We start from the raw sequence: 23,749 nt of genomic DNA, 5'->3' as shown, positions 1-23,749 counted from the left end.
TCAGTTGCATTGTTACAAATATTCCTGGTTTTGAATTCAGAACACAGTGGCAGCCACAGTGCAGCTTCTTCTGTTTGTGGCTGATCTCTTCTCTCTCACTTTCCTGACTGTAACCGAATCCCATCTCCACACCATCCTAACTCTTCCTCTTCATCACTTCTTCCATCCTTGACACATATTTTTCTAGTACGACCTAACCCTGACCCCAGTGTCCATCCAAAGCCACCATTTGGTCATTTCATATAGAAACCCAACCAACTTTCTAGCTCGACCTAGGCCTCCTCTAGCTGTGACATGAGCCCCAATCTGCCCTGTGTGCCTCCTTCCACTGCCCCAGGGCTCTTATGGAAACAGAGTAGTTCCCGGTTTAAAGAATTGGGCTAATAAAATGGTCTAACCTGATATCAAAGGAAGACAGACTAGACAGCCGTACCCAAGATTCAGGGAGTGGGAAGGAGACAGGTATTCAAGGAGTTCTACTCTTACTTTGGAAAGTAAGAATGGAAGATTTAGTAGGAAGATGCTTAGGAAGAATTTATGAGGGTGTAGGGAAAAGTTCTTGATTCTGAAATACACAAAGAGAGAAAAAAATGACTTAGGGAATTCCCAAAAAGATTCAACTAGCTAATTCTCATTTAGGGATAGAACCTCACAATAAGGACCTAGATCACTGGTATCATACCAAAGTACAAACTTTATAAGTAAACCTAATGTTTTATGGCTTACATTTTGTTTTTCCAACTCTAACCCTTTTACAAAGGAAACATAGAACTAGCACTATTCAGTCAACAAATAAAACATATTTTAATAAGAAAAAAAAAGGAAACAAAACAAAAACCATTCAATCGTTTATCTTCAGTAACTGATATGAGTATTTCAAGATAAATTTCTGATGCCATCATTGCCAAAAATTCTTACATATACCTTATCCTTTTTACTTAGATCCATATTAGAATTTTATTTTTGCTTAGCCAAAAGATTCAATGCCAACTGAGAGTCAATAAATGGATCAAATGATGCAACAGTAAATACTGAAAAGCAATATAACTGAGTGTTACTGCAAAAATATGACTGTCAAATAAACAGTGCAAACTCAAACCTATGAAATGTGCTTGTTTGATAAACAAATCACGATATTGTCTATTATTATTTTAAATTCTTTTGTTCACAATATTTCAAATTTTAAGTACTGTATTTTAGGAAAGACAAGTTCTTACATCTTCAAAAAAGATTATTAAAAAAATTTAATCCATATTTCTTGACCTAGCCCGTGTATCTTAAAAAAATACTATAAATAAATTATAATTTAAAACTCAAGCAGTTATTGTTAGACATTTTTAAGTACTTTTCCATTTTCTTGAATAGGTTTTCTTCATCTTATTTTTAGTAATTTCCTGAAATAAAAACCAATGGTTGAACTATTAATTTCTATTGTTCAATCCAATTGTGAAACTAACCAAATGCCATAAGCACCAAACTAAATGTTGTATAAGCTGATATCTATAAGTAAAAATGAGCCACGGACTCTTGTTACACAATGTGGTTGGTGGACCAGCAGCATAGTTATCACCTGGGAGCTTGTTGGAAAGTGCATTTCACAAAATCCCCAAATGAATGCTACACACTTTAATATCTGAGAAGTACTGCAGATAACCGAAGGCTTATTACTAAATTACAATGCTAAAAAATATCCAACTTACAGGAAGTTGATGAAAATATCTATGATAATAAAGCAGAATGGGGCAATTTCTGATTTATGGGTTTAGGAACAAAAGAGTTCAGCCACAACATTGCTTTCTTAAAGATAACTTCATTCAAAGTGGAAGCTCTACTTTGCAAATACAGAACTCCCTGAAGAATCCAGATTTAAGCTCTGAGTTCTTACTGCCTCAGGAGGATTTTAAAAAATAAAAACAATAACAACATCACATCAGTTCCCATAAGTAAAGGATCTCTGTGAGCTGAAAGTCCCCAGGGGAACTGCATACCTGTCCCTCAAGGATCCCTTTCTAATGAATGAAAGCTTCAATGGATCATGATCCAGAGGTCAGCGTAGTATCACACAGTGAATATTCAATAAAACAAATCATAAAAGCAGCCTGATCCCGTCTATATACTATATATAGTCTACAGGCTCTCTCTGAGAAGGATGAGTTTAGACTTGCTCAGTAATAAAAGAGGCATGTTTGTGCAGCATTTTAAGAACTTTGAGGATATTTGGTAGAAGACATATTTTGGGTGCAGAATGGTATTTTTAGCTTAAGAATATGAACTTTAAGTAGAAGAAAAACACCTGATGGTTGTTTTGCAAATAGCTTTATTTATATCCTAGAAAAAAATTTAAATATAAAATTTCAGTCCATAACAAAAGGGATGTCTTGATCCGCCAATACATAAATTCATCAGCTCACAAGGATGTTAATAAACATCTCTCTTACTGCTGGTGACATTAAGAGGAAGATTTCTTCAAGGCATAGAAATCAACACTTGGGTACACTTTGGTGTTCAAGGACTAGCACGATGTGACGAACCAGCTTTCCTAAAGTCACAGATTTAGAATTAACATTATCTAAAAAGCACTGACTGGATTTTTCACTTCTGAAAGAATACAATCCCTCTAACTTGTTCAGTCATTTTCGACAGATGAAAACCTATTAGAAAACTTTTTAATCCTCTTTCTTTCCTAATGAACCTGTTACTTATTCATGCTTCTACGTCATCACTGACATCACGCTCTTCATTTCTCATATCATTAGTCAGTCTTCAAAGCCTGAGATTTATTTCCTTGAAATGCCCTGGTGCCCATCTCTAATTCTTCGGTCTAACTTCCAGCCCCTTTGACAAGTCCCTGTCCCCTAGATTTTAGTAGTAGTCTCCTTTTTAGCCTCTCTGACTACAGTCTCCCTCCATTCTATTCACCTTATACATTGTTGCAGCCCAATCTTCCTTAAATAACATGTCAATCGTGCAACTCTACTATATCAAATACTCCAAAGTAGAAATATGATGAATAAGAGAAGTCTGGAATATACATGTTGAAATTAGGATCTGTGTATCTTACTGTACATATTTACTGACTATCTACACAAATGTATACAATGTACACAGATGTATTAGTTTCTTCTCTGAACAAAGCTGCTATCACAAATTACCACAAGCTTAGTGGCTTAGAAGAACACATATTTACTTTATACAGTTGTGGAGGTCAGGAGTCCATCATCAGCTTCACTGAGCTAAAGTCAAATTGTTGGCAGGGTTGGTTCATTCTGGAGACTATAAAGGGAGAATCTGTTTCCTTGCCTTTTTCAGCCACCAGTGGCTGCCCATACTCCATGGTGTATGGTCCCGTCCTCCAGCTTCAATCCAATCTCTGTTTCTATCATCACATCACCTTCTTGTCTAGTTGACTCCTCCTGTGTCCCTGTGATTACACTGAACCCACCAGAATAATCCAGAATAATCTCTTCACTCTGAGATCCTTTACTTGATCATATTTGCAAACTCCCCATTTATAAAATAGAGTGGGGTTTATTCCAGAGATGTAAGCCTCATTCAATTTTTCTTTTCCTTCAGTACGCGGGCCTCTCACTGCTGTGGCCTCTCCCGTTGCGGAGCACAGGCTCTGGACGCGCAGGCTCAGCGGCCATGGCTCACGGGTCCAACCACTCCACGGCATGTGGGATCTTCCCAGACCGGGGCACAAACCCATGTCCCCTGCATCGGCAGGCGGACTCTCAACCACTGCGCCACCAGGGAAGCCCTCATTCAATATTTTTAAAATATCAGTGTAATCCACCATATTAACAGGCTAAAGAAGAAAATCACATGATCATATCAATCAATGCAGGAAAAGCATTTGACAAAATTCAACACCTACTCATAATAAGAACTCTCAGAAATACAGAAATAGAGGGGAACTTCCTCAACTTGATAAACCTCCAATTAATATTTCATGGTGAATGCCTGGATATTTTCCCCCACCAAGACTGGGAACAAGGGAAGGGTGTCTATTTTCACCACAATTATTCAAGTTCTAGCTGGTGCCCCAAGGGAAAAAAGGGAAGTAAAAGACATAGAGATTGGAAAGGTAACAAAATTCTCCCTATTTGTAGATGACATGATTGTCTATGCAGCAATCCCCAGGAATTCACACACATTTCTTTCTCTCTCTCTCTTAAATTTCAGGATACAAAATAAGTATAGATAGAAAGTCAATTTTATTTTACGTATGAGCAATTAATACATGGACACTGAAATAAAAAAAAACAGTATCATTTATAATCACTCAAAAAAATTGAAATGCTTAGGTGTAAATCTAACAAAACAGGACTTATATGATGAAAGCTAAACAATGATGATGAAAGAAATCAAAGAAGATATAAATAACTGAAAAGACATATTGTGTTTATGGATTAGAAGACTCAACAACAGTAAAGATGTCAATTCTCACAAAACTGATATAGCGATTTAACACATTTGCATCAAAATTGCAGCACGATATTTTGGTAGATGTGGACAAGATTATTCTAAAATTTATATGGAAAAGAAAAGAAACTGGCATTGCTAAGACAATTTTGTTAAAGAATGAAAAATGGGAGGAGTTATTCTTCTGTTAAGGCTCTCTATATAAGTACAGTGTCAAGAGAGTACAGTATTGGAGGAAGAATAGACACATACATCAATGGAACAGAATAAAGAACAAAGAAATATGCCCATCTAATTGTTGACAGAGATGTAAAAGTAATTCAATGGAGTAATTCAATGGAGAACTCAATGGAGAAAAAATAAACTTTTCAACAAATGGTGCCAGAGTAACTGTACATCTATAGGCAAAAAAAAAAAAAAAAAGAACCTTGACCTAAGTCTCACATCTTACACAAAAGTAACTCACAAGGAGTCACAAACTTATGGGAATCTATGGCTAAGCAAAGAGATCTTAGATCTGATACTAAAAGCATGATCTATAAAAGGAAAAAACTGATAAATTGGACTTCATCAAAATTTAAAACTTTTGCTCTGTGAAAGATTCTATAAAGAGGATGAAAGACAGGTTACAGACAGAGAAAAAATATCTGCAAACCATTTATCAGACAAAGGACTAGTACCTAGAACATTAAAGAACTCTCAAAACTCAATAATAAGAAAACAAATCACTCAAAGAATAAACAAAAGATTTGAACAGATGCTTCACCAAAAAGTTATAGGGATGGCAAATAAGTACATGAAAAGTTGTTCATTATTACTTACAATTACAATTTCAATGCAAGCCAAACCCACAAAGATATATCATTACACACCTATCAGAATGGCTAAAAAATAATGCTGGCAAATATGAAGAGAAACTCTACTGCTGGTGAAAATGGAAAATGGTACAGCCACTCTGGAAAACAGTTTGACAGTTTCTTATAAAACTAAACACGTACCATACAATCCAGCAATTGCACTTTTGGGCACTTAACCCAGAGAAATGAAAACTTATGTTTGAACAAACCTGTACGTGCACATTTATAGCATCTTTATTCATAATAGCTGAAAACTGGAAACAGTTCAGCTGTCCTTCAGCAGGTGAATGGTTAACAAACAGCAGTACATTCATACATTGGAATGCTACTCAGCAACAAAAAGGAACAATTATTGCTACATGCAACACCCTGGAGGAATCTCCAGAGAATTATACTGAGTGAAAAACACCAAGCCCGAAAGGTTACATGCTCTATAATTCCATATATATAACACTCTTGAAATGACAAAATATATAAAGGAAGGACAGATTGGCAGCTGTCAGGAGTCAAGGAGGGGATGTGGGCAGGGAGGAAGTGAGAGTAGCTATAAAAAGGCAATGTGAGGGATTCTTGCAGTGATGGAAATGTTATATCTTAAGTGTATCAATGTCAATATCCTGATTGTGATATTATACTATAGTTTTGCTAGATGGTAGCATTAGGAGAAAGTGGGTAAATGGTACACAAGAGTTCTTTCTGTCATTTCTTACAAATGCATGTTAATCTACAATTATCCCAAAATAAAAATTTTAATTAAAAAAGTGTGTGGGGTTTCCCTGGTGGCGCAGTGGTTGAGAGTCCGCCTGCCAATGCAGGGGACACAGGTTCGTGCCCCGGTCCGGGAAGATCCCACATGCCGTGGAGCAGCTGGGCCCGTGAGCCATGGCCGCTGAGCCTGTGCATCCGGAGCCTGTGCTCCGCAACGGGAGAGGCCACAACAGTGAGAGGCCCGCATGCCACACACACACACAAAAAAAGTGTGTGTGTGTGTGTGTGTGTGTGTGTGTGTGTGTGTATTATAGTTGGATCACTTCACTCCTCTGCTCAAAACCCTCTGCTGACTTTTCATCTCATGCAAAGAAAAACCAAACTCCTACAAAGGCCTAGAAGGATGCCTGATCTGACCTTTTTCCTCTTGGCCTCATCTCCCTTGCTCTCCCCATCAGCCATGGTGGCCTCAGGCACATTCCCACTCAGAGCCTCAGCAGTTGTTCCCTCAGAGGAAAACCCTCTTCTCCAAAACACCCACGATTTATTCTATCAGTTCTTCGAGATCTTTGCTCAAAAGTCTTCAACGAGCCCCACCACTACCACGCTATTTAAAACTGCCTTCTCTTCCTTCCCCTATTCTTCTGTGCTTCATTTTTCTGCATCACACCAATCATGGTAGAGAAACTATATAATTTATGCATTTGTTTATTAACCACACAACCAATCAACCCTCCCCCACCTTCTTCTTCCTCCCCTCCCCCTTCCCCCTCTCCTCCTCCTCTTTCTTTTTCTTCCATCTCTATAGGTCAGAAATTACTCTTTCATTGCAGCTTCCCAGGTGCAAAGAACACTGCCTACCAGTGGCTTTCAACAAATAGTTGTTGAAGGAAGGAAGGAAGGAAATGAGGGAGAAAATGAGGCATCCCTGCAATCTGGGACAAGAATGATATGGACAGGTATATTAAAGACCACTGAAAAAAACTTAAAACCAACAGAAAATTCTAACAGTAATGTTCAAGATGGAAAAGTATTTTAAAGTTTTATCATTAGGAGCTTGTTAAAAGAAAGTAGAACCATAAATGAACCCTTTCCCTCTCTTCTTACGGTTTATATGTAATAGAGGAAGTAAACTTTTATCAGCTAATAGGAGCAACATGAGAAAGGTAAGAGAAAAATCATTATTGGCATAAAATGTAGCTTGGAAGAAGGCTTGAGGTCATGTTGGAATGGTTAGAGAAAGGCATGTTAAATAATCTTTCCCAGCAGGATGGTTAGAAAAAGTCAGGGAAGGAACTGAACAGAAGTGCTTGACCACCAGAGCCTCCCAGGCTTCCTGGGACCCAGCACCTCCTCCAGCAGACCACAGCACCACTCTGCAGAGAAGCGGAGACTACCTTGGTACCTCATGCTCCTCTGCTACCCACCTAAGCAAGTGGTCCCTCATCCCCTTGGTTACCATACCCCAGAAGTTGTTGGGGAGAAAATCATCAGAGGGCTCATACCCTCTGGCCTCTACTGATGACCCACCTGGCTCTAAAATCTTTTCAGAACAAAACCCATCATGGCTCACATCCTGGTCTACCTTTGTCACACCAGACGATCAACCCTTCCAGGTAATCCAGCATCAACCAGGCATTATTTCCAAATGACTCTCTCATCCCCTAATTTCCCATCCCAGCCCCTCAAATCCAATATTGTCTTATACATAGATTCTTTGTAGAAAATAGAAAAGGAAATGCTTCACAACTTGTTTTATGAAGTCAGCATAACCCTGATACCAAAACTTAACCAAAGTATTACAAGAAAAGAAAATTACATGCCAATGTCCTTCATGAATACAGACACAGAAATCCTTAACAAATATTAGCATATCGAATCCAGCCATATGAAAAATTAATAGCACATAATGCACATCATAGCTCCACATTCAAAAATCAATGTAATTCACATTAGAAGATTATGATTATCTTGATAAATGTAGAAAAAAACTGACAAAATTCAATACCCATTATTAATAAAAATTCTCAAACTAAAAAGAGATGGTAATTTCCTCATTCAGATAAAGGTCATCTATGAAAACCCCACAGCTAACATCATACTTAATGATGAAAGACTGAATGCCTTCCCCCTAAGACTGAGAACAAGATAAGGATGTCCATTTTCACCACTTCTAACTAACACTGTAATGGAAATCTTAGCAACGAGAAAAAAGGAAAAAAAAATTACCAGAACTAATGAATGAAAATAGTAAGGTTGCAGGATAAGAAGTTAATTTTTAAAAGTCAGTTTCAGCAAAATTTTTAATTTTGCTCATTAAAAAACATACAGCAGGGCTTCCCTGGTGGCGCAGTGGTTGAGAGTCCGCCTGCCGATGCAGGGGACACGGGTTCGTGCCCCGGTCCAGGAACATCCCACATGCCACGGAGCGGCTGGGCCCGTGAGCCATGGCCGCTGAGCCTGTGCGTCCGGAGCCTGTGCTCCGCAACGGGAGAGGCCACAACAGTGAGAGGCCTGCGTACCGCAAAAAAAAAAACAAAAACAAACATACAGCACATACATCTGACAAAGAACTCATATCTAAAATATATATACAAATATTGAATCATTATGTTGTACACCTGAAACTAATATAATGTTATATGTCAATCATGCCTCAATTTAAAAAAAAAACTCACTGAAAAGCAAAAGTGCTCTTGTAAAGCTGCCAGATACAACCTTAGCTGCTTTCCCTAATATTAAATAATTTGTAGAATAACAACATCAGCTCTGTATATAGTACTGTGAAAAATAATGGTTTTATATTAACTTCAACAAATATTTTTAATTAAAAAATAAAGAACTACCACAGAAAAAAATTTTTACTGGGCAAAGACTTGGGCCAAACACCTCACAAAGGAGATACATATATAAAAGGTGTTCAAGATCATGAGTCATCAGGAAAATACAAATTAAGGTACTATTTCACACCAACCAGAACAGCTTTCCCCCACCAGTCATCCCCCTCCCCTGCTGCTGGTCTCTATTGTCATGTCCCTGTCAGAAATCATCTTGTATATAAACTTATACACTTGTTTATTGTGTGCTCCTTCCACTAGAAATACTGACACTCTGGGAGGAAAGGACCTCGTCTGTTGCATTCACTGTTGCAGCCCCAGGATCAGGAGCATTGCCTGGCAGAGAGTGTGCACCTAACATACATCTGTTGATAGAATGAATGTCACTAACACGGTAAAGTATGTCTTCTGCCATGAGGTACATCAAGACATAGTCTCTTTTTTTTTTTTAGTGAGTTGGGTTTTTCTTAATCTTTATTGGAGTATAATTGCTTCACAATACTGTGTTAGTTTCTGTTGTACAACAAATCAGCCATATGCATACATATGTCCCCATATCCCCTCCCTCTTGAGCCTCCCTCCCACCCTCCTTATCCCACCCCTCTAGGTCATCGCAAAGCATGAAAAGACAGCCCTCAGAATGGGAGAAAATATTTGCAAAAGACATAGTCTTGAAAAAGTAAAATAGGAGAGAAGGAGAAAACAAAATAAGTGCACACAGTTAAGTAAAGCAAAATACTACCTCTGGTGCCATTTAGAGGCATAAAGTAAATTAGGCCATAAACTGATACTTAGAAGGAGGAAATCAAAAAAGCCTGTGAAAGCTCATGAGTAATGCAGACATTTCTCCATAGAAATGGCCCTATAGGAAATACTACAAAATATAGAAGGTATAGTGCCTCAGATCGAGAACCTGCCTTCAGGAAAGTTCTGACCTAAACATTAGTAATAACTGATTTTAATATCTCGTTCTATAAGGAAGTCATTCCTGCACCTCAGATTCACAGATAGTAGAAAACTACAGTACTGACTCACACCTAAGTAAATAACCTAAGTTTTGCCGCTTAAGTATCTATACATGAAAAACTTCAACTTAGAATGCCTTTGCCTCATAACCCTAATTTCTTCTGTTATTATTTTGAGACATGGCAGAGAGAGAAGGCAGGGTAGGGAGTAGGAAGGAGGAGTATGCAGGCATGAAGTGGGAGGGTTGTGGCATCTGGTGGCCTGAGACATCTAGGTGAATTTGACCAGTGGTGTTCTCAGGAAAATCTCCTCACCTTGTGAACTATACCTAGCAGAGAGCCAGGGGCAAGGTGAGTATTCGGTAGGTACCTAATGAATGAACATTCTTCCAAACAATGATTTTAAGAGATGGCTTAAAGATCCAGGTTTAGGAATGTTTTTTTGTTTTCTAACACTAAGGCCATTTATTCAACTTTAGTAAGTAATTAGTACAACAAGCCCCTGGCAGATACACAGCACAAAGTCCCATGTTGTAGGCACACATAATGCAAAATAATGGAAACCACTGGCAGAGAATCTGACAAGAAGAAAGCTCTAAAATAATATAATTATTTTATTTGTATCACACAGGCCAAAAACCTAGGAACTTGTCTTCTTAATGATCCTGTTCTTGGGTACTTTTTCCTTGTGTATTCATTACACTTCCACCTCATTCTTTTAAGCTAAGGTATAACTGCACATGTTTCAGCATGTCTTTCCCTATCACTTATTCCCTCTGGGATTGGCAGCTAAAGTAACTGCTCAGTAGACTCAAATCCTTTTATCCATTTCAGATGCTTAAAGCTTGCTTACAGCATCTTTCTATGAAATTCATGATCATTTGTTTCTCACTGACATAAAATGATTTAAATGGGAAAGGAATTATCTGGAAAAGAATGCTATTCCATATAGATCCACACCAGAATAAAAAGAAAAAAATGAAATTTCAGTATAAGACATCACCAATTGATTTTAGAGCTGGACCTAAATCAGCTAGTGCTAATTTCATCTCTTCATTTTCTTAATGGGTAAATTAATGGTAATTTCTGAAATTTTAAGGGGAAATCAGAAAGGATTGTACTCTAATAGGTTAAACCTCTCCGCCTTGCAGGCTGGGGTTTGACAAATAGTTAATGAATGAGTACGTGAACAGACGAAAGAAGGAATTTATAAGTATTCTTCTAAATAATGGTCATAAAGCTAGTTAGTGGTATAGCCAGGACTAAAACCCAGTCTTCTTTATTTCTTCCTTGGTAACTCATAAGTTGCAGCTACCCGAACAGCTTAGTTAGTTGCCAGAGGAGCGGCAATGTCATCGAAATCCCGGACTGACCTCTGTAGTGTGTTTTTTCTCATTCTGCTTTTAGATGTGCAAACAAAAAAAAAGAATGAAAAGTGCCAAGTGGGCTGACATAAGAAAATTGCACTGTAGCCAGATCACACATAGAAAATGACAGAAAAAAGGTAGGCAGAGATGGCTCTGTGATTTTCTTCTCACTCTCACCTGATCTAAGAAATATAAAAGGTACAAAGTTAGAATGCATTAGCTGTCAAATCAACAACGTTCCATTAGAGGTACAGCCTTCTCTAACAATGCAGCCATTTCACAACCACGGGCTTGACATAGTCCACAACCAGGGAACAAGCAGCAGAAATAATCAGGAACAAGAACATCATGTGATAATGAAGACACTATACTCACTCTTCCAGGAAGTGCTGCTGGGGTCCTATAATAGAGCCGGGCCGGCATATTCTGATCCAAGCAATTATTTCCGCGTGTGTAAACCTGTAGTGTTTCATGACATAACAGGCTATCAAGGTCCCTGTTCTTCCAAGACCAGCTGTAAGAGAGGGAAACACAACATGAAATACAAAATACAGCAAATGCACCCACAAAAACACTGAAATTAAACCCTGTCCAGAAGTTGCTATGGTTTCAAATATAATACAAGATTTTTAAACCCAGGCAATAATGTAATACTTTTTCATGATCGGGGGTGGGGGGGGGTTGAAAGATAATTCTAACTCAAGAAATTTTTTAAAAATAGATCATATGATCAAAATAAACGTATGTAAAAATATATATAAAAATCAGAGCAAGGATCTTGAAAACTATGGAGAGTTCAACCCCCGAGAGCCTTTGAGAATGACTGTCATTGTGAACATTGTTAAGGCAATACTGGTTCCAGACAAGCACTTGCAAAATATCAGCTGCCAGGGACTTCCCTGGCAGTCCAGTGGTTAAGATTCCATGCTCCCAATGCAGGGGGACCCAGGTTCGATCCCTGGTTGGGGAACTAAGATCCCACATTTCGCCGCAACTAAGCCCACGTACCGCAACTAGAGAAGCCCGTGCGCCACACCAAAGAGCCAGTTCAGCCAAAAGTAAATAAATAATTTTTTTAAAATATATAAACTAACTTAAAAAAAATATCAGCTGTCAGGAGTCCCCATGCTCCCCATCCTTAGCTCCAGCCCAGGCTAAGATGAACCTTCAGTTAACAGTTTGTGGACTTCCCTGGTGGCGCAGTGGTTAAGAATCCACCTGCCAATGCAGGGGACATGGGTTCAAGCCATGGCCCAGGAAGCTCCCACATGCCACGGAGCAACTAAGCCTGTGCGCCACAACTACTGAGCCCACGTGCCACAACTACTGAAGCCCATGCACCTAGAGCCTGTGCTCTTCAACAAGGGAAGCCACCGCAACAAGAAGCCTGCGCACTGCAACAAAGAGTAGCCCCCGCTCGCTGCAACTAGATAAAGCCCACACACAGCAGACCCAATGCAACCAAAAAAATAATTAATTAATTAATTTTTAAAAAAACACTTTGTGTGTGTGACTCTGAGTCAGTAGTGTAACTGATTATATTACCATGGTCATTTTTTTAAGCCTATTTAAATGGTGAGGTTTTTTATCGTAGAATAAGGAATTATAGAATCAAAGTAAGAAGACACCATAAGCATCATCAGGCCCCATTAGCTGCCTAACTCATGACTGTTTCAATACTATCTCCACCAGGTGGTCCTAACCTTTATGTAACTCCTTCAGAGACCAGGATTTCATTATTTCCTCAGCCAATAGGTATTGATGGAGCAGCTACTACCTGCCAGGTACTGTGCTAGAAGCTGGGGATAAGGTGACGAATAAAACAGACATGGTCCTGGCCCTTATGAGAGAACACAATCCACTAAGAATCAAGCCAACAGAAGTGCTCAAGTTTCCTTTCTTGAGGCTCTTACATTTTTTGGAAACTTTTGTGTCAACATATTTCTTATGTTGAACCCAATTTCTGTTATGTAGGAGAAATTAATATAATTAGAAATGATTTTCAAGGATGTATTGGTTACTATCATGATCAAAATGTCCTTCAAAGTGTTTTTACAAATTGTGATTTTTTTTCTCTCTCTCCAGAGAAACAAAAGTGATAGGATGAAGATGGCGGTGTGGGAAGATGCGGAGTTAGCGTCTCCCCACAATTAGGGCACCTGCCGGCTGCCAGTGGGGGACTCTGAAGCCCAAGGAGATGGGAGGAACCCTCAAGTGAACCAGTAGGACGTGGGGGGACTGAGGGGGGAGCAGAAGTGGAGGCCAGACAGGATCGGTGCCCCTGAGGCCAGGGAGATCAGGAGAGGCAGGCAGGAGGGACTCTCCAGGAAGAGCGGGAGAGGAATGGAGGGAGATCGCCTGGCCCTCCAGGGAGCCTGCTGAGTTCCCAAGCTTGTACCCCCTCTCCAAAGCCCCATCAAGGCCACGTGGGTCCTGGGGCCATAAGAAAGAGGCTGGGGAGATCAGGAGAGGCAGGCGGGAGGAGGCATCTGGGAGGAGTGGGAGAAGTGCGAAGGACAATTGCCCTGCCCACTCGGGCCTGGGGAGGCTGCTGAGCTCCTAGGCCAGTTCCCTGCACTCCAAGGCTGCCCCCCCCACTGGGGGCATAGGAGGGAGGCCGGGGAGATCAGGAGAGGCAGGCAGGAGGAGCCCTCCCAGACCGGAGGAGCAGGAGAGGAGACGAGGGCGTCTGCCCCACCCACTGAGGCCCAGGAAGCCTGCTGGCCTCCCAGGTGAGGCCCCCTGCTCTCTGAGACCAGGGGTGGGGGGCACACTTGGGCCCCTTCTGTTCCTTGAGCCTAAGCCCCACCCCCCACAGCCCCCAGGGCTTTTTCCAGCCCTGTGGGTCCTGAGCATTGGCCCTACCCACCACCCAAACCTTGCCCTTGCTTAGGCCCTGCCCTCCACAGCCAAGGCCTTTTCCCCCTTCATTTATTTTTTTTTCTTTTCCCTCCTCCTCTTTTTCACTATTGTGGTACTGATGTACCTTCCAGTTGTTGATTCATCTATATTTTTATTTTTATATTCTTTCTAACATATCTGTCAGTTTCCTAATCTAATTTTATTTTTTACTTTGTTATTGTTCTCTTTTTTTTTTGCCATCCCATGCAACTTGCAGGATCTTGGTTCATGAGCTGGGGGTCAGGCCAAAGCTCCTGCTGTGGGAGCTCTGAGTCTGAACCACTGGACAAACAGAGAACCTCAGACCACAGGGAATATTCATCAGAATGAGGTCTCACAAAGTTCCTCATCTCAGCACCAAGACCTAGCTCTACACAATAGCCTACAAACTCCAGTGTTGGAAGCCTCAGGCCAAACAATCAGTAAGACAGGAACACAATCCCACTCATAACAAAAAAAAAGAGACAGAAAAAAGGATGTCACAGATGAAGGAGCAAGGGAAAAACCTACAAGACCAAATAAATGAAGAGAAAATAGGCAATCTACTTGAAAAAGAATTCAGAGCAATGATAGTAAAGATGATCCAGAATCTTGGAAATAGAATGGAGGCACAGATTGAGAAATTACAAGAAATGTTTAACAAGATCTAGAAGAACTAAAGAACAAACAAACAGAGATGAACAACACAATGACTGAAATGAAAAAATACACTAGAAGGAATCAATAACAGAATAACTGAGGCAGAAGAACGAATAAGTGAGCTGGAAGACAAAATGATGGAAATACCTGCAAGGAGCAGAATAAAGAAAAAAGAATGAAAAGAATTGAGGACAATATCAGAGACCTCTGGAGCAACACTAAACGCACCAACATTTGAACTAGAGGGGTCACAGAAGAAGAAGAGAAAAAGAAAGGGTCTGAGAAAATACTTGAAGAGATTTTATTTGAAAACTTCCCTAACATGGGAAAGGAAATAGTCACCCAAGTCCAGGAAGCACAGAGAGTCCCATACAGGATAAACCCTAGAAAAAACACACCAAGACACATACTAATCAAACTAACAAAAATTAGGTTCAAAGAAAAAATATTAAAAGCAGAAAGGGAAAAACAAAAAATAACACACAAAGGAATCCCCATAAGGTTATCAACCGATTTTTCAGAGGAAACTCTGCAGTCCAGAGGGCAGTGGCAGAATATACTTAAGGAGAATGAGAGGAGCTTCAAGATGGCAGAAGAGTAAGACGTGGAGATCACCTTCCTCCCCACAAATACATCTACATGTGGAACAACTCCTACAGAACACCTGCTGAACGCTGGCAGGAGACCTCAGACTTCCCAAAAGGCAAGAAACTCCCCACATACATGGGTAGGGCAAAAGAAAAAAGAATAAACAGAGACAAAAGGATAGGGATGGGACCTGCACCAGTGGGAGGGAGCCGTGAAGGAGGAAAGGTTTCCACACACTAGGAAGCCCCTTCACGGGCGGAGACTGCGGGTGGCGGAGGGGGGAAGCTTCAGAACCACGGAGGAGAGCACAGCAACAGGGGTGCGGAGGGCAAAGCGGAGAGATTCCCACACAGAGGACCGGTGCGGACCGACTGGCACTCACCAGCCCGAGAGGCTTGTCTGCTCAACCGCTGGGGCGGGCGGGGTTGGGAGCTGAGGCTCGGGCTTTGGTCGGAGCGCAGGGAGAGGACTGGGGTTGGCGACGTGAACACAGCCTGAAGGGGTTAATGAGCCACAGCTAGCCGGGAGGGAGTCCAGGGAAACGTCTGGACCTGCCGAAGAGGCAAGAGACTTTTTCTTCCCTCTTTGTTTCCTGGTGCGCGAGGAGAGGGGATTAAGAGCGCCGCTTAAAGGAGCTCCAGGGACGGGCGCGAGCTGCGGCTAATGGCGCGAACCCCGGAGACAGGCGTGGGACGCTGGGGCTGCTGCTGCCGCCGCCAAGAGGCCTGTGTGCAAGCACAGGTCACTGTCCACACCTCCCCTCCAAGGAGCCTGTGTAGCCCGCCACTGCCAGGGTCCCATGATCCAGGAACAACTTCCCCGGGAGAATACACAGCACGCCTGAGGCTGGTGCAACATCGCAGGCTCGCCCCACACTCCGTACCCCTCCCTCCCCCCGGCCTGAGTGAGCCACAGCTCCTGAATCAGCTGCTCCTTTAATGCCATCCTGTCTGAGCGAAGAACACGCCCTCAGGCGACCTACACGCAGAGGCGGGTCCAAATCCAAAGCTGAACCCCAGGAGCTGTGCGAACAAAGAAGAGAAAGGGAAATTGCTCCCAGCAGCCTCAGGAGCAGCGGATTACATCTCCACGTTCAACTTGATGTACCCTGCATCTGTGGAATACCTGAATAGACAACAAATCATCCCAAATTGAGGAGATGGATTTTGGGAGCAATGATATATGTATTTTTTCCCTTTTTCTCTTTTTGTGAGGGTGTATGCATATGCTTCTGTCTGTGATTTTGTCTATATAGCTTTGTTTTTACCATTTGTCCTCGGTTCTGTGTGTCCATTTTTTTTTTTTTGTATAGTTTTTAGCACTTGTTATCATTGGTGGATTTGTTTTTTGGTTTGGTTGCTCTCTACTTTCTTTTTTTATGTTTTTATTTCTTAAAATTTTTTTAATAATTATTTTTTGTTTTAATAACTTTATTTTATTTTACCTTCTTCTTTCTTTCTTTCTCTTTTTTCCCCCTTTTATTCTGAGCTGTGTGGATGACAGGCTCTTGGTGCTCCAGCCAGACATCATGGCTGTGTCTCTGAGGTCAGAGAGCCAATTTCAGGACACTGGTCCACAACAGACCTCGCAGCTCCACGTAATATAAAACAGCAAAAATCTCCCAGAGATCTCCATCTCAACACCAACACCCAGCACCACTCAACGACCAACAAGCTACAGTGCTGGACACCCTATGCCAAACAACTAGCAAGACAGGAACACAACCCCATCCATTAGCAGACAGGCTGCCTAACATCATCATAAGGCCACAGACACCCCCAAAACACACCACCAGACACAGACCTGCCCACCAGAAAGACAAGATCCAGCCTCATCCACCAGAACACAGGCACTAGTCCCCTCCACCAGGAAGCCTACACAACCCACTGAACCAACTTTAGCCACTGGGGACAGACACCAAAAACAACGGGAACAGACCAATCACAAGCACTGAAATAGAAACTGTGATTAAAACTCTTCCAACAAACAAAAGCCCAGGACCAGATGGGTTCACAGCTGAATTCTATGAAACATTTAGAGAAGAGCTAACACGTATCCTTCTTAAACTCTTCCAAAATATAGCAGAGGGAGGAACACTCCCAAACTCATTCTATGAGGCCACCAACACCCTGATACCAAAACCAGACACAGATGTCACAAAGAAAGAAAACTACAGGCCAATATCACTGATGAACATAGATGTAAAAATCTTCAACAAAATACTAGCAAACAGAATATCCAACAGCACATTAAAAGGATCATACATGATGATCAAGTGGGGTTTATCCCAGGAATGCAAGGTTTCTTCAATATATGCAAATCAATCAATGTAATACACCATATTAACAAATTGAAGGAGAAAAACCATATGATCATCTCAATACATGCAGAGAAAGCTTTTGACAAAATTCAACACTCATTTATGATAAAAACTCTCCAGAAAATAGGCATAGAGGAAACTTTCCTCAACATAATAAAGGCCATATATGACAAACCCACAGCCAACATCGTCCTCAATGGTGAAAAACTGAAACCATTTCTTCTAAGATCAGGAACAAGACAAGGTTGCCCACTCTCACCACGATTATTCAACATAGTTTTGGAAGTTTTAGCCACAGCAATCAGAGAAGAAAAAGAAATAAAAGGAATCCATATCGGAAAAGAAGAAGTAAAGCTGTCACTGTTTGCAGATGACATGATACAATACATAAAGAATCATAAAGATGCTACCAGAAAACTACTAGAGCTAATCAATGAATTTGGTAAAGTAGCAGGATACAAAATTAATGCACAGAAATCTTTTGCATTCCTATGCACTAATGATGAAAAATCTGAAAGTGAAATTAAGAAAACACTCCCATTTACCACTGCAACAAAAAGAATAAAATACCTAGGAATAAACCTACCTAAGGAAACAAAAGACCTCTATGCAGAAAATTATAAGACACTGATGAAAGAAATTAAAGCTGATACAAACAGATGGACAGATATACCATGTTTTTGGAGTGGAAGAATCAACATTGTGAAAATGACTCTACTACCCAAAGCAATCTACTGATTCAATGCAATCCCTATCAAACTACCACTGGCATTTTGCACAGAACTAGGACAAAAAATTTCACAATTTGCATGGAAACACAAAAGACCCCGAATAGCCAAAGCAATCTTGAGAAACAAAAATGGAGCTGGAGGAATCAGGCTCCCTGAATTCAGACTATACTACAAAGCTACAGTAATCAAAAAAGTATGGTACTGGTGCAAAAACAGAAATATAGATCAGTGGAACAGGATAGAAAGCCCAGAGATAAACCCACGCACATATGGTCACCTTCTCTTTGATAAAGGAGGCAAGAATATACAGTGGAGAAAAGACAGCCTCTTCAATAAGTGGTGCTGGGAAAACTGGACAGGGACATGTAAAAGTATGAAATTAGAACACTCCCTAACACCATACACAAAAATAAACTCAAGATGGATTAAAGACCTAAATGTAAGGCCAGACACTATCAAACTCTTAGAGGAAAACATAGGCAGAACACTCTATGACATAAATCACAGCAAGATCCTTTTGGACCCACCTCCTAGAGAAATGGAAATAAAAACAAAAATAAACATTGGGACATACTGAAACTTAAAAGCTTTTGCACAGCAAAGGAAACCATAAACAAGACCAAAAGACAATGCTCAGAATGGGAGAAAATATTTGCAAATGAAGCAACTGACAAAGGATTAAACTCCAAAATTTACAAGCAGCTCATGCAGCTCAATATCAAAAAAACAAACAACCCAATCCAAAAATGGGCAGAAGCTGTAAATAGACATTTCTCTAAAGAAGATATACAGATTGCCAACAAACACATGAAAGATGCTCAACATCATTAATCATTAGAGAAATGCAAATCAAAACTACAATGAGATATCATCTCACACCAGTCAGAATGGCCATCATCAAAAAATCTAGAAACAATAAATGCTGGAGACAGTGTGGAGAAAATGGAACACTCCTGCACTGTTGGTGGGAATGTAAATTGATACAGCCACTATGGAGAACAGTATGGAGGTTCCTTAAAAAACTAAAAATAGAACTACCATACTAATCCAGCAATCCCACTACTGAGCATATACCCTGAGAAAACCATAATTCAAAAACAGTCATGTACCAAAATGTCCAGTGCAGCTCTCTTTACAATAGCCAGGACATGGAAGCAACCTAAGTGTCCATCAACACATGAATGGATAAAGAAGATGTGACACATATATACAATGGAATATTACTCAGCCATAAAAAGAAACGAAATTGAGCTATTTGTAGTGAGGTGGATGGACCTAGAGTCTGTCATACAGAGTGAAGTAAGTCAGAAAGAGAAAGACAAATACCGTATGCTAACACATATATATGGAATCTAAGAAAAAAAATGTCATGAAGAAAGTAGGGGTAAGACAGGAATAAAGACACAGACCTACTAGAGAATGGACTTTAGGATATGGGGAGGGGGAAGGGTAGGCTGTGACACAGCAAGAGATTGGCATGGACATATATACACTACCAAATGTAAAATAGATAGCTAGTGGGAAGCAGTCGCATAGCACAGGGAGATCAGCTCAGTGCTTTGTGACCGACTAGAGGGGTGGGATAGGGAGGGTGGGAGGGAGGGAAACACAAGAGGGAAGAGATATGGGAATATATGTATATGTATAACTGATTCATTTTGTTATAAAGCAGAAACTAGCACACCATTGTAAAGCAATTATACTCCAATAAAGATGTAAAAAAAAAAATACTAGCAAACAGAATCCAACAGCACATTAAAAAGATCATACACCATGATCAAGTGGGATTTATCCCAGGGATGCAAGGATTCTTCAATATACGCAAATCAATCAATGTGACACACCATATTAACAAATTAAGGAATAAAAACCACATGATCATCTCAATAGATGCAGAAGAAGCTTTCGACAAAATTCAACACCCATTTATGATAAAAACTCTCCAGAAAATGGGCAGAGAGGGAACCTACCTCAACATAATATAGGCCATATATGACAAACCCACAGCAAGCATCATACTTAATGGTGAAAAACAGAAAGCATTTCCACTAAGATCAGGAACAAGGCAAGGATGTCCACTCTCGCCACTCTTGTTCAACATAGTTTTGGAAGTCCTAGCCACAGCAATCAGAGGGAAAAAAAGACATAAAAGGAATACAGATTGGAAAAGAAGAAGTAAAACTGTCACTGTTTGCAGATGACATGATACTATACACAGAAAAACCTAAAGATGCCACCAGGAAACTACTACCACTAATCAATGAATTTGATAAGGTTGCAGGATAAAAAAGTAATGCACAGAAATCTCTGGCATTCCTATACACCAACAATGAAAAATCAGAAAGAGAAATTAAAGAAACACTCCCATTTACCACTGCAACAAAAAGAATAAAATACCTAGGAACAAACCTGCCTAAGGAGGCAAAAGACTTGTGCTCAGAAAACTATAAAACATTGATGAAAGAAATCAAAGATGATGTAAACAGATGGAGAAATATACCATGTTCTTGGATTGGAAGAATCAATATTGTGAAAATGACTGTACTACCCAAAGCAATCTATAAATTCAGTGCAATCCCTAGCAAACTACCAATGGCATTCTTCACAGAATTAGAACAAAAAATTTTACAATTCGTATGGAAACACAAAAGACCCTGAAGAGCCAAAGCAATCTTGAGAAAGAAAAACAGAGTTAGAGGAATCAGGCTAACTGATTTCAGACTATACTACAAAGCTACAGTAATAAAGGCAGTATGGTACTGGCAGAAAAACAGAAATATAGATCAATGGTACAGGATAGAATGCCCAGAGTTAAACCCATGCACATATGGGCACCTAATTTACGACAAAGGAGGCAAGAACATACAATGGAGAAAAGACATCCTCTTCAATAAGTTGTGCTGAGAAAACTGGACAGCTACATGTAAAAGAATGAAATTAGGACACTCCCTAACACCATACACAAAAATAAACTCCAAAAGGATTAAAGACTTAAATGTAAGACTGGACACTATAAAACTCTTAGAGGAAAACATAGGAAAATCTCTCTTTGACATAAACCACAGGAAGATCTTTTTTGACCCACCTCCTAGAGTAACGGAAATAAAAATAAAAATAAACAAATGGGACTTAATTAAACTTAAAAGCTTTTGCACAGCAAAGGAAACCATAAACAAGGCAAAAAGACAACCCTCAGGGCTTCCCTGGTGGCGCAGTGGGTGAGAGTCCGCCTGCCGATGCAGGGGACACGGGTTCGTTCTCCGGTCTGGGAAGATCCCACATACCGCGGAGCGGCTGGGTCCGTGAGCCATGGCCGCTGAGCCTGCGCATCCGGAGCCTGTGCTCCGCAACGGGAGAGGCCACAGCAGTGAGAGGCCCGTGTACCGCAAAAAAAAAAAAAAAAAAAAAAAAAAACAACAACAAAAAAAAAGACAACCCTCAGAATGGGAAATAATATTTGCAAATGAAACAACAAACAAAGGATTAATCTCCAAAATATACAAACAGCTCATGGAACTCATTATCAAAGAAACAAACAATCCAGTTAAAAATGGGCAGATGACCTAAACAGACATTTCACCAAGGAAGACATACAGATGGCCAAGAGGCACATGAAAAAATGCTCAACATCACTAATTATTAGAGAAATGCAAATCAAAACTACAATGAGGTATCACCTCACACCAGTCAGAATGGCCATTATCAAAAAATCTAGAAACAATAAATGCTGGAAAGAGTGTGGTGAAAAGGGTACCCTCCTGCACTGTTGGTGGGAATGTAAATTGATACAACCACTATGGAAAACAGTATGGAGGTTCCTTAAAAAACTAAAAATAGAACTACCATATGACCCAGTGATCCCACTACTCGGCATATACCCTGAGAAACCCATAATCCAAAAACAGTCATGTACCAAAATGTCCAGTGCAGCTCTCTTTACAATAGCCAGGAAATGGAAGCAACCTACGTGTCCATCGACAGATGAATGGATAAAGAAGATGTGGCACGTATATACAATGGACTATTTCTCAGCCATAAAGAAAAAAAAAATGAAATTGAGTTATTTGCAGTGAGGTGGATGGACCTAGAGTCTGTCATACAGAGTGGAGTAAGTCAGAAAGAGAAAAACAAATACCGTATGCTAACGCATACATATGGAATCTAAAAAAAAAAAAAGGTTATGAATAACCTAGGGGCATGACAGGAATAAAGACACAGATGTAGAGAATGGACTTGAGGACACGGGGAAGGGGAAGGGTAAGCTGGGACGAAGTGAGAGAGTGGCATGGACATATATACACTACCAAATGTAAAACAGATAGCTAGTGGGAAGCAGCCACATAGCACAGGGAGATCAGCTCGGTGCTTTGCGATGACCTAGAGAGGTGGGATGGGGAGGGTGGGAGGGAGGCTCAAGAGGGAGGGGATATGGGGACATGTGTATGCATATGGCTGATTTACTTTGTTGTACAACAGAAACTAACACATTATTGTGACGTAATTATACTGCGATAAAAATCTATTTTAAGAAAGTGATAGGATTTTACATTTTAGACAATTTTTTTTAATGTACACTGGTTTCCTCCTTTCCCAAAATATTCAAAAATTTGATCAAGCTGTAGGGTCTTCAAATATGGTGATTGTTGTTCACACACCAGAACTGAAGCCCAAAGATACTAACCCGTTCACTCACAATAGCATAACAAGTGAATATGGTATTCAGGACTGAAATCCCCAGGGGTCCTGTGATTGTCCCAGAGTTCTTTCCACTCTTGGCTCATCCATTCAGTCACTCCATTCTACAAATACTAAGACCAGCTGAGCATGCGGCGCTGTGACAGACGCTGGGGCCAGAAACAGGAAGACAAGCAGGATGCCTGCCCTCATGAGATATACAGTACTGAGCCACTAATGCTTATTTACAAGCATTTTCTAAATCTTTCCATATCTGGCTTCTTGGAATTAAATTCAGTACTATAAACTTTTATTTGTTAAGTACCACCCATGAGCAAGACACTGTGCTGAGTTATTTTTCCACGACTTAATCTCTTCCTATCGTATACTGTTTTTCTTATAGAACGACAAAGTGGCTCTTTGCTTTTAATCCTTTGATTCAGCTAGTCCAATGTTTATTTGCTGTCTACAAGCTACCCAGGACAGGGCTTTGCTCAGAGGATAAGGAGATAAGCAAGTAGAGGATATAATTTTGACCACGACACGTTATCAAAGAAGTTGTAGACACAAGAATATTAACCAAGAAGCAAAGAAATTAGGTTTAAACTGAAACTGGGCTCTCAAAGAAAGGGACTGTGTGAGCTGTTGGTGTCTTCAAAGAATGTGTCATTGATGACAAGGACTTCAACAGACTCTAAAGAATAGGAAGGTCACGGAACATTTTCAGCAAAGGGTAC

The 23,749-nt window shown here is 40.4% G+C and overlaps 1 protein-coding gene across 6 annotated transcripts in view; it reads right to left on the bottom strand.

The window, feature by feature from the left end:
- CDC14A (cell division cycle 14A) overlaps window positions 1-23,749 on the bottom strand; it is a 172,881-nt gene that overhangs the window by 41,675 nt on the left and 107,457 nt on the right. For all 6 annotated transcript variants that reach the window (XM_082614086.1, XM_082614089.1, XM_082614085.1 and 3 more), the window contains one exon: window positions 11,535-11,673. In XM_082614086.1, coding sequence (XP_082470212.1) covers window positions 11,535-11,673 — 139 coding nt within the window. The remainder of the gene's footprint in view (window positions 1-11,534; window positions 11,674-23,749) is intronic.

The sequence above is a fragment of the Mesoplodon mirus genome (genome assembly GCF_964341445.2).
Source record: "Mesoplodon mirus genome assembly, chromosome: 3".
Taxonomy (NCBI): domain Eukaryota; kingdom Metazoa; phylum Chordata; class Mammalia; order Artiodactyla; family Ziphiidae; genus Mesoplodon; species Mesoplodon mirus.
The sequence above is the reverse complement of the archived record's forward strand: the minus strand, read 5'-3'. Positions and strand labels throughout refer to the sequence as shown.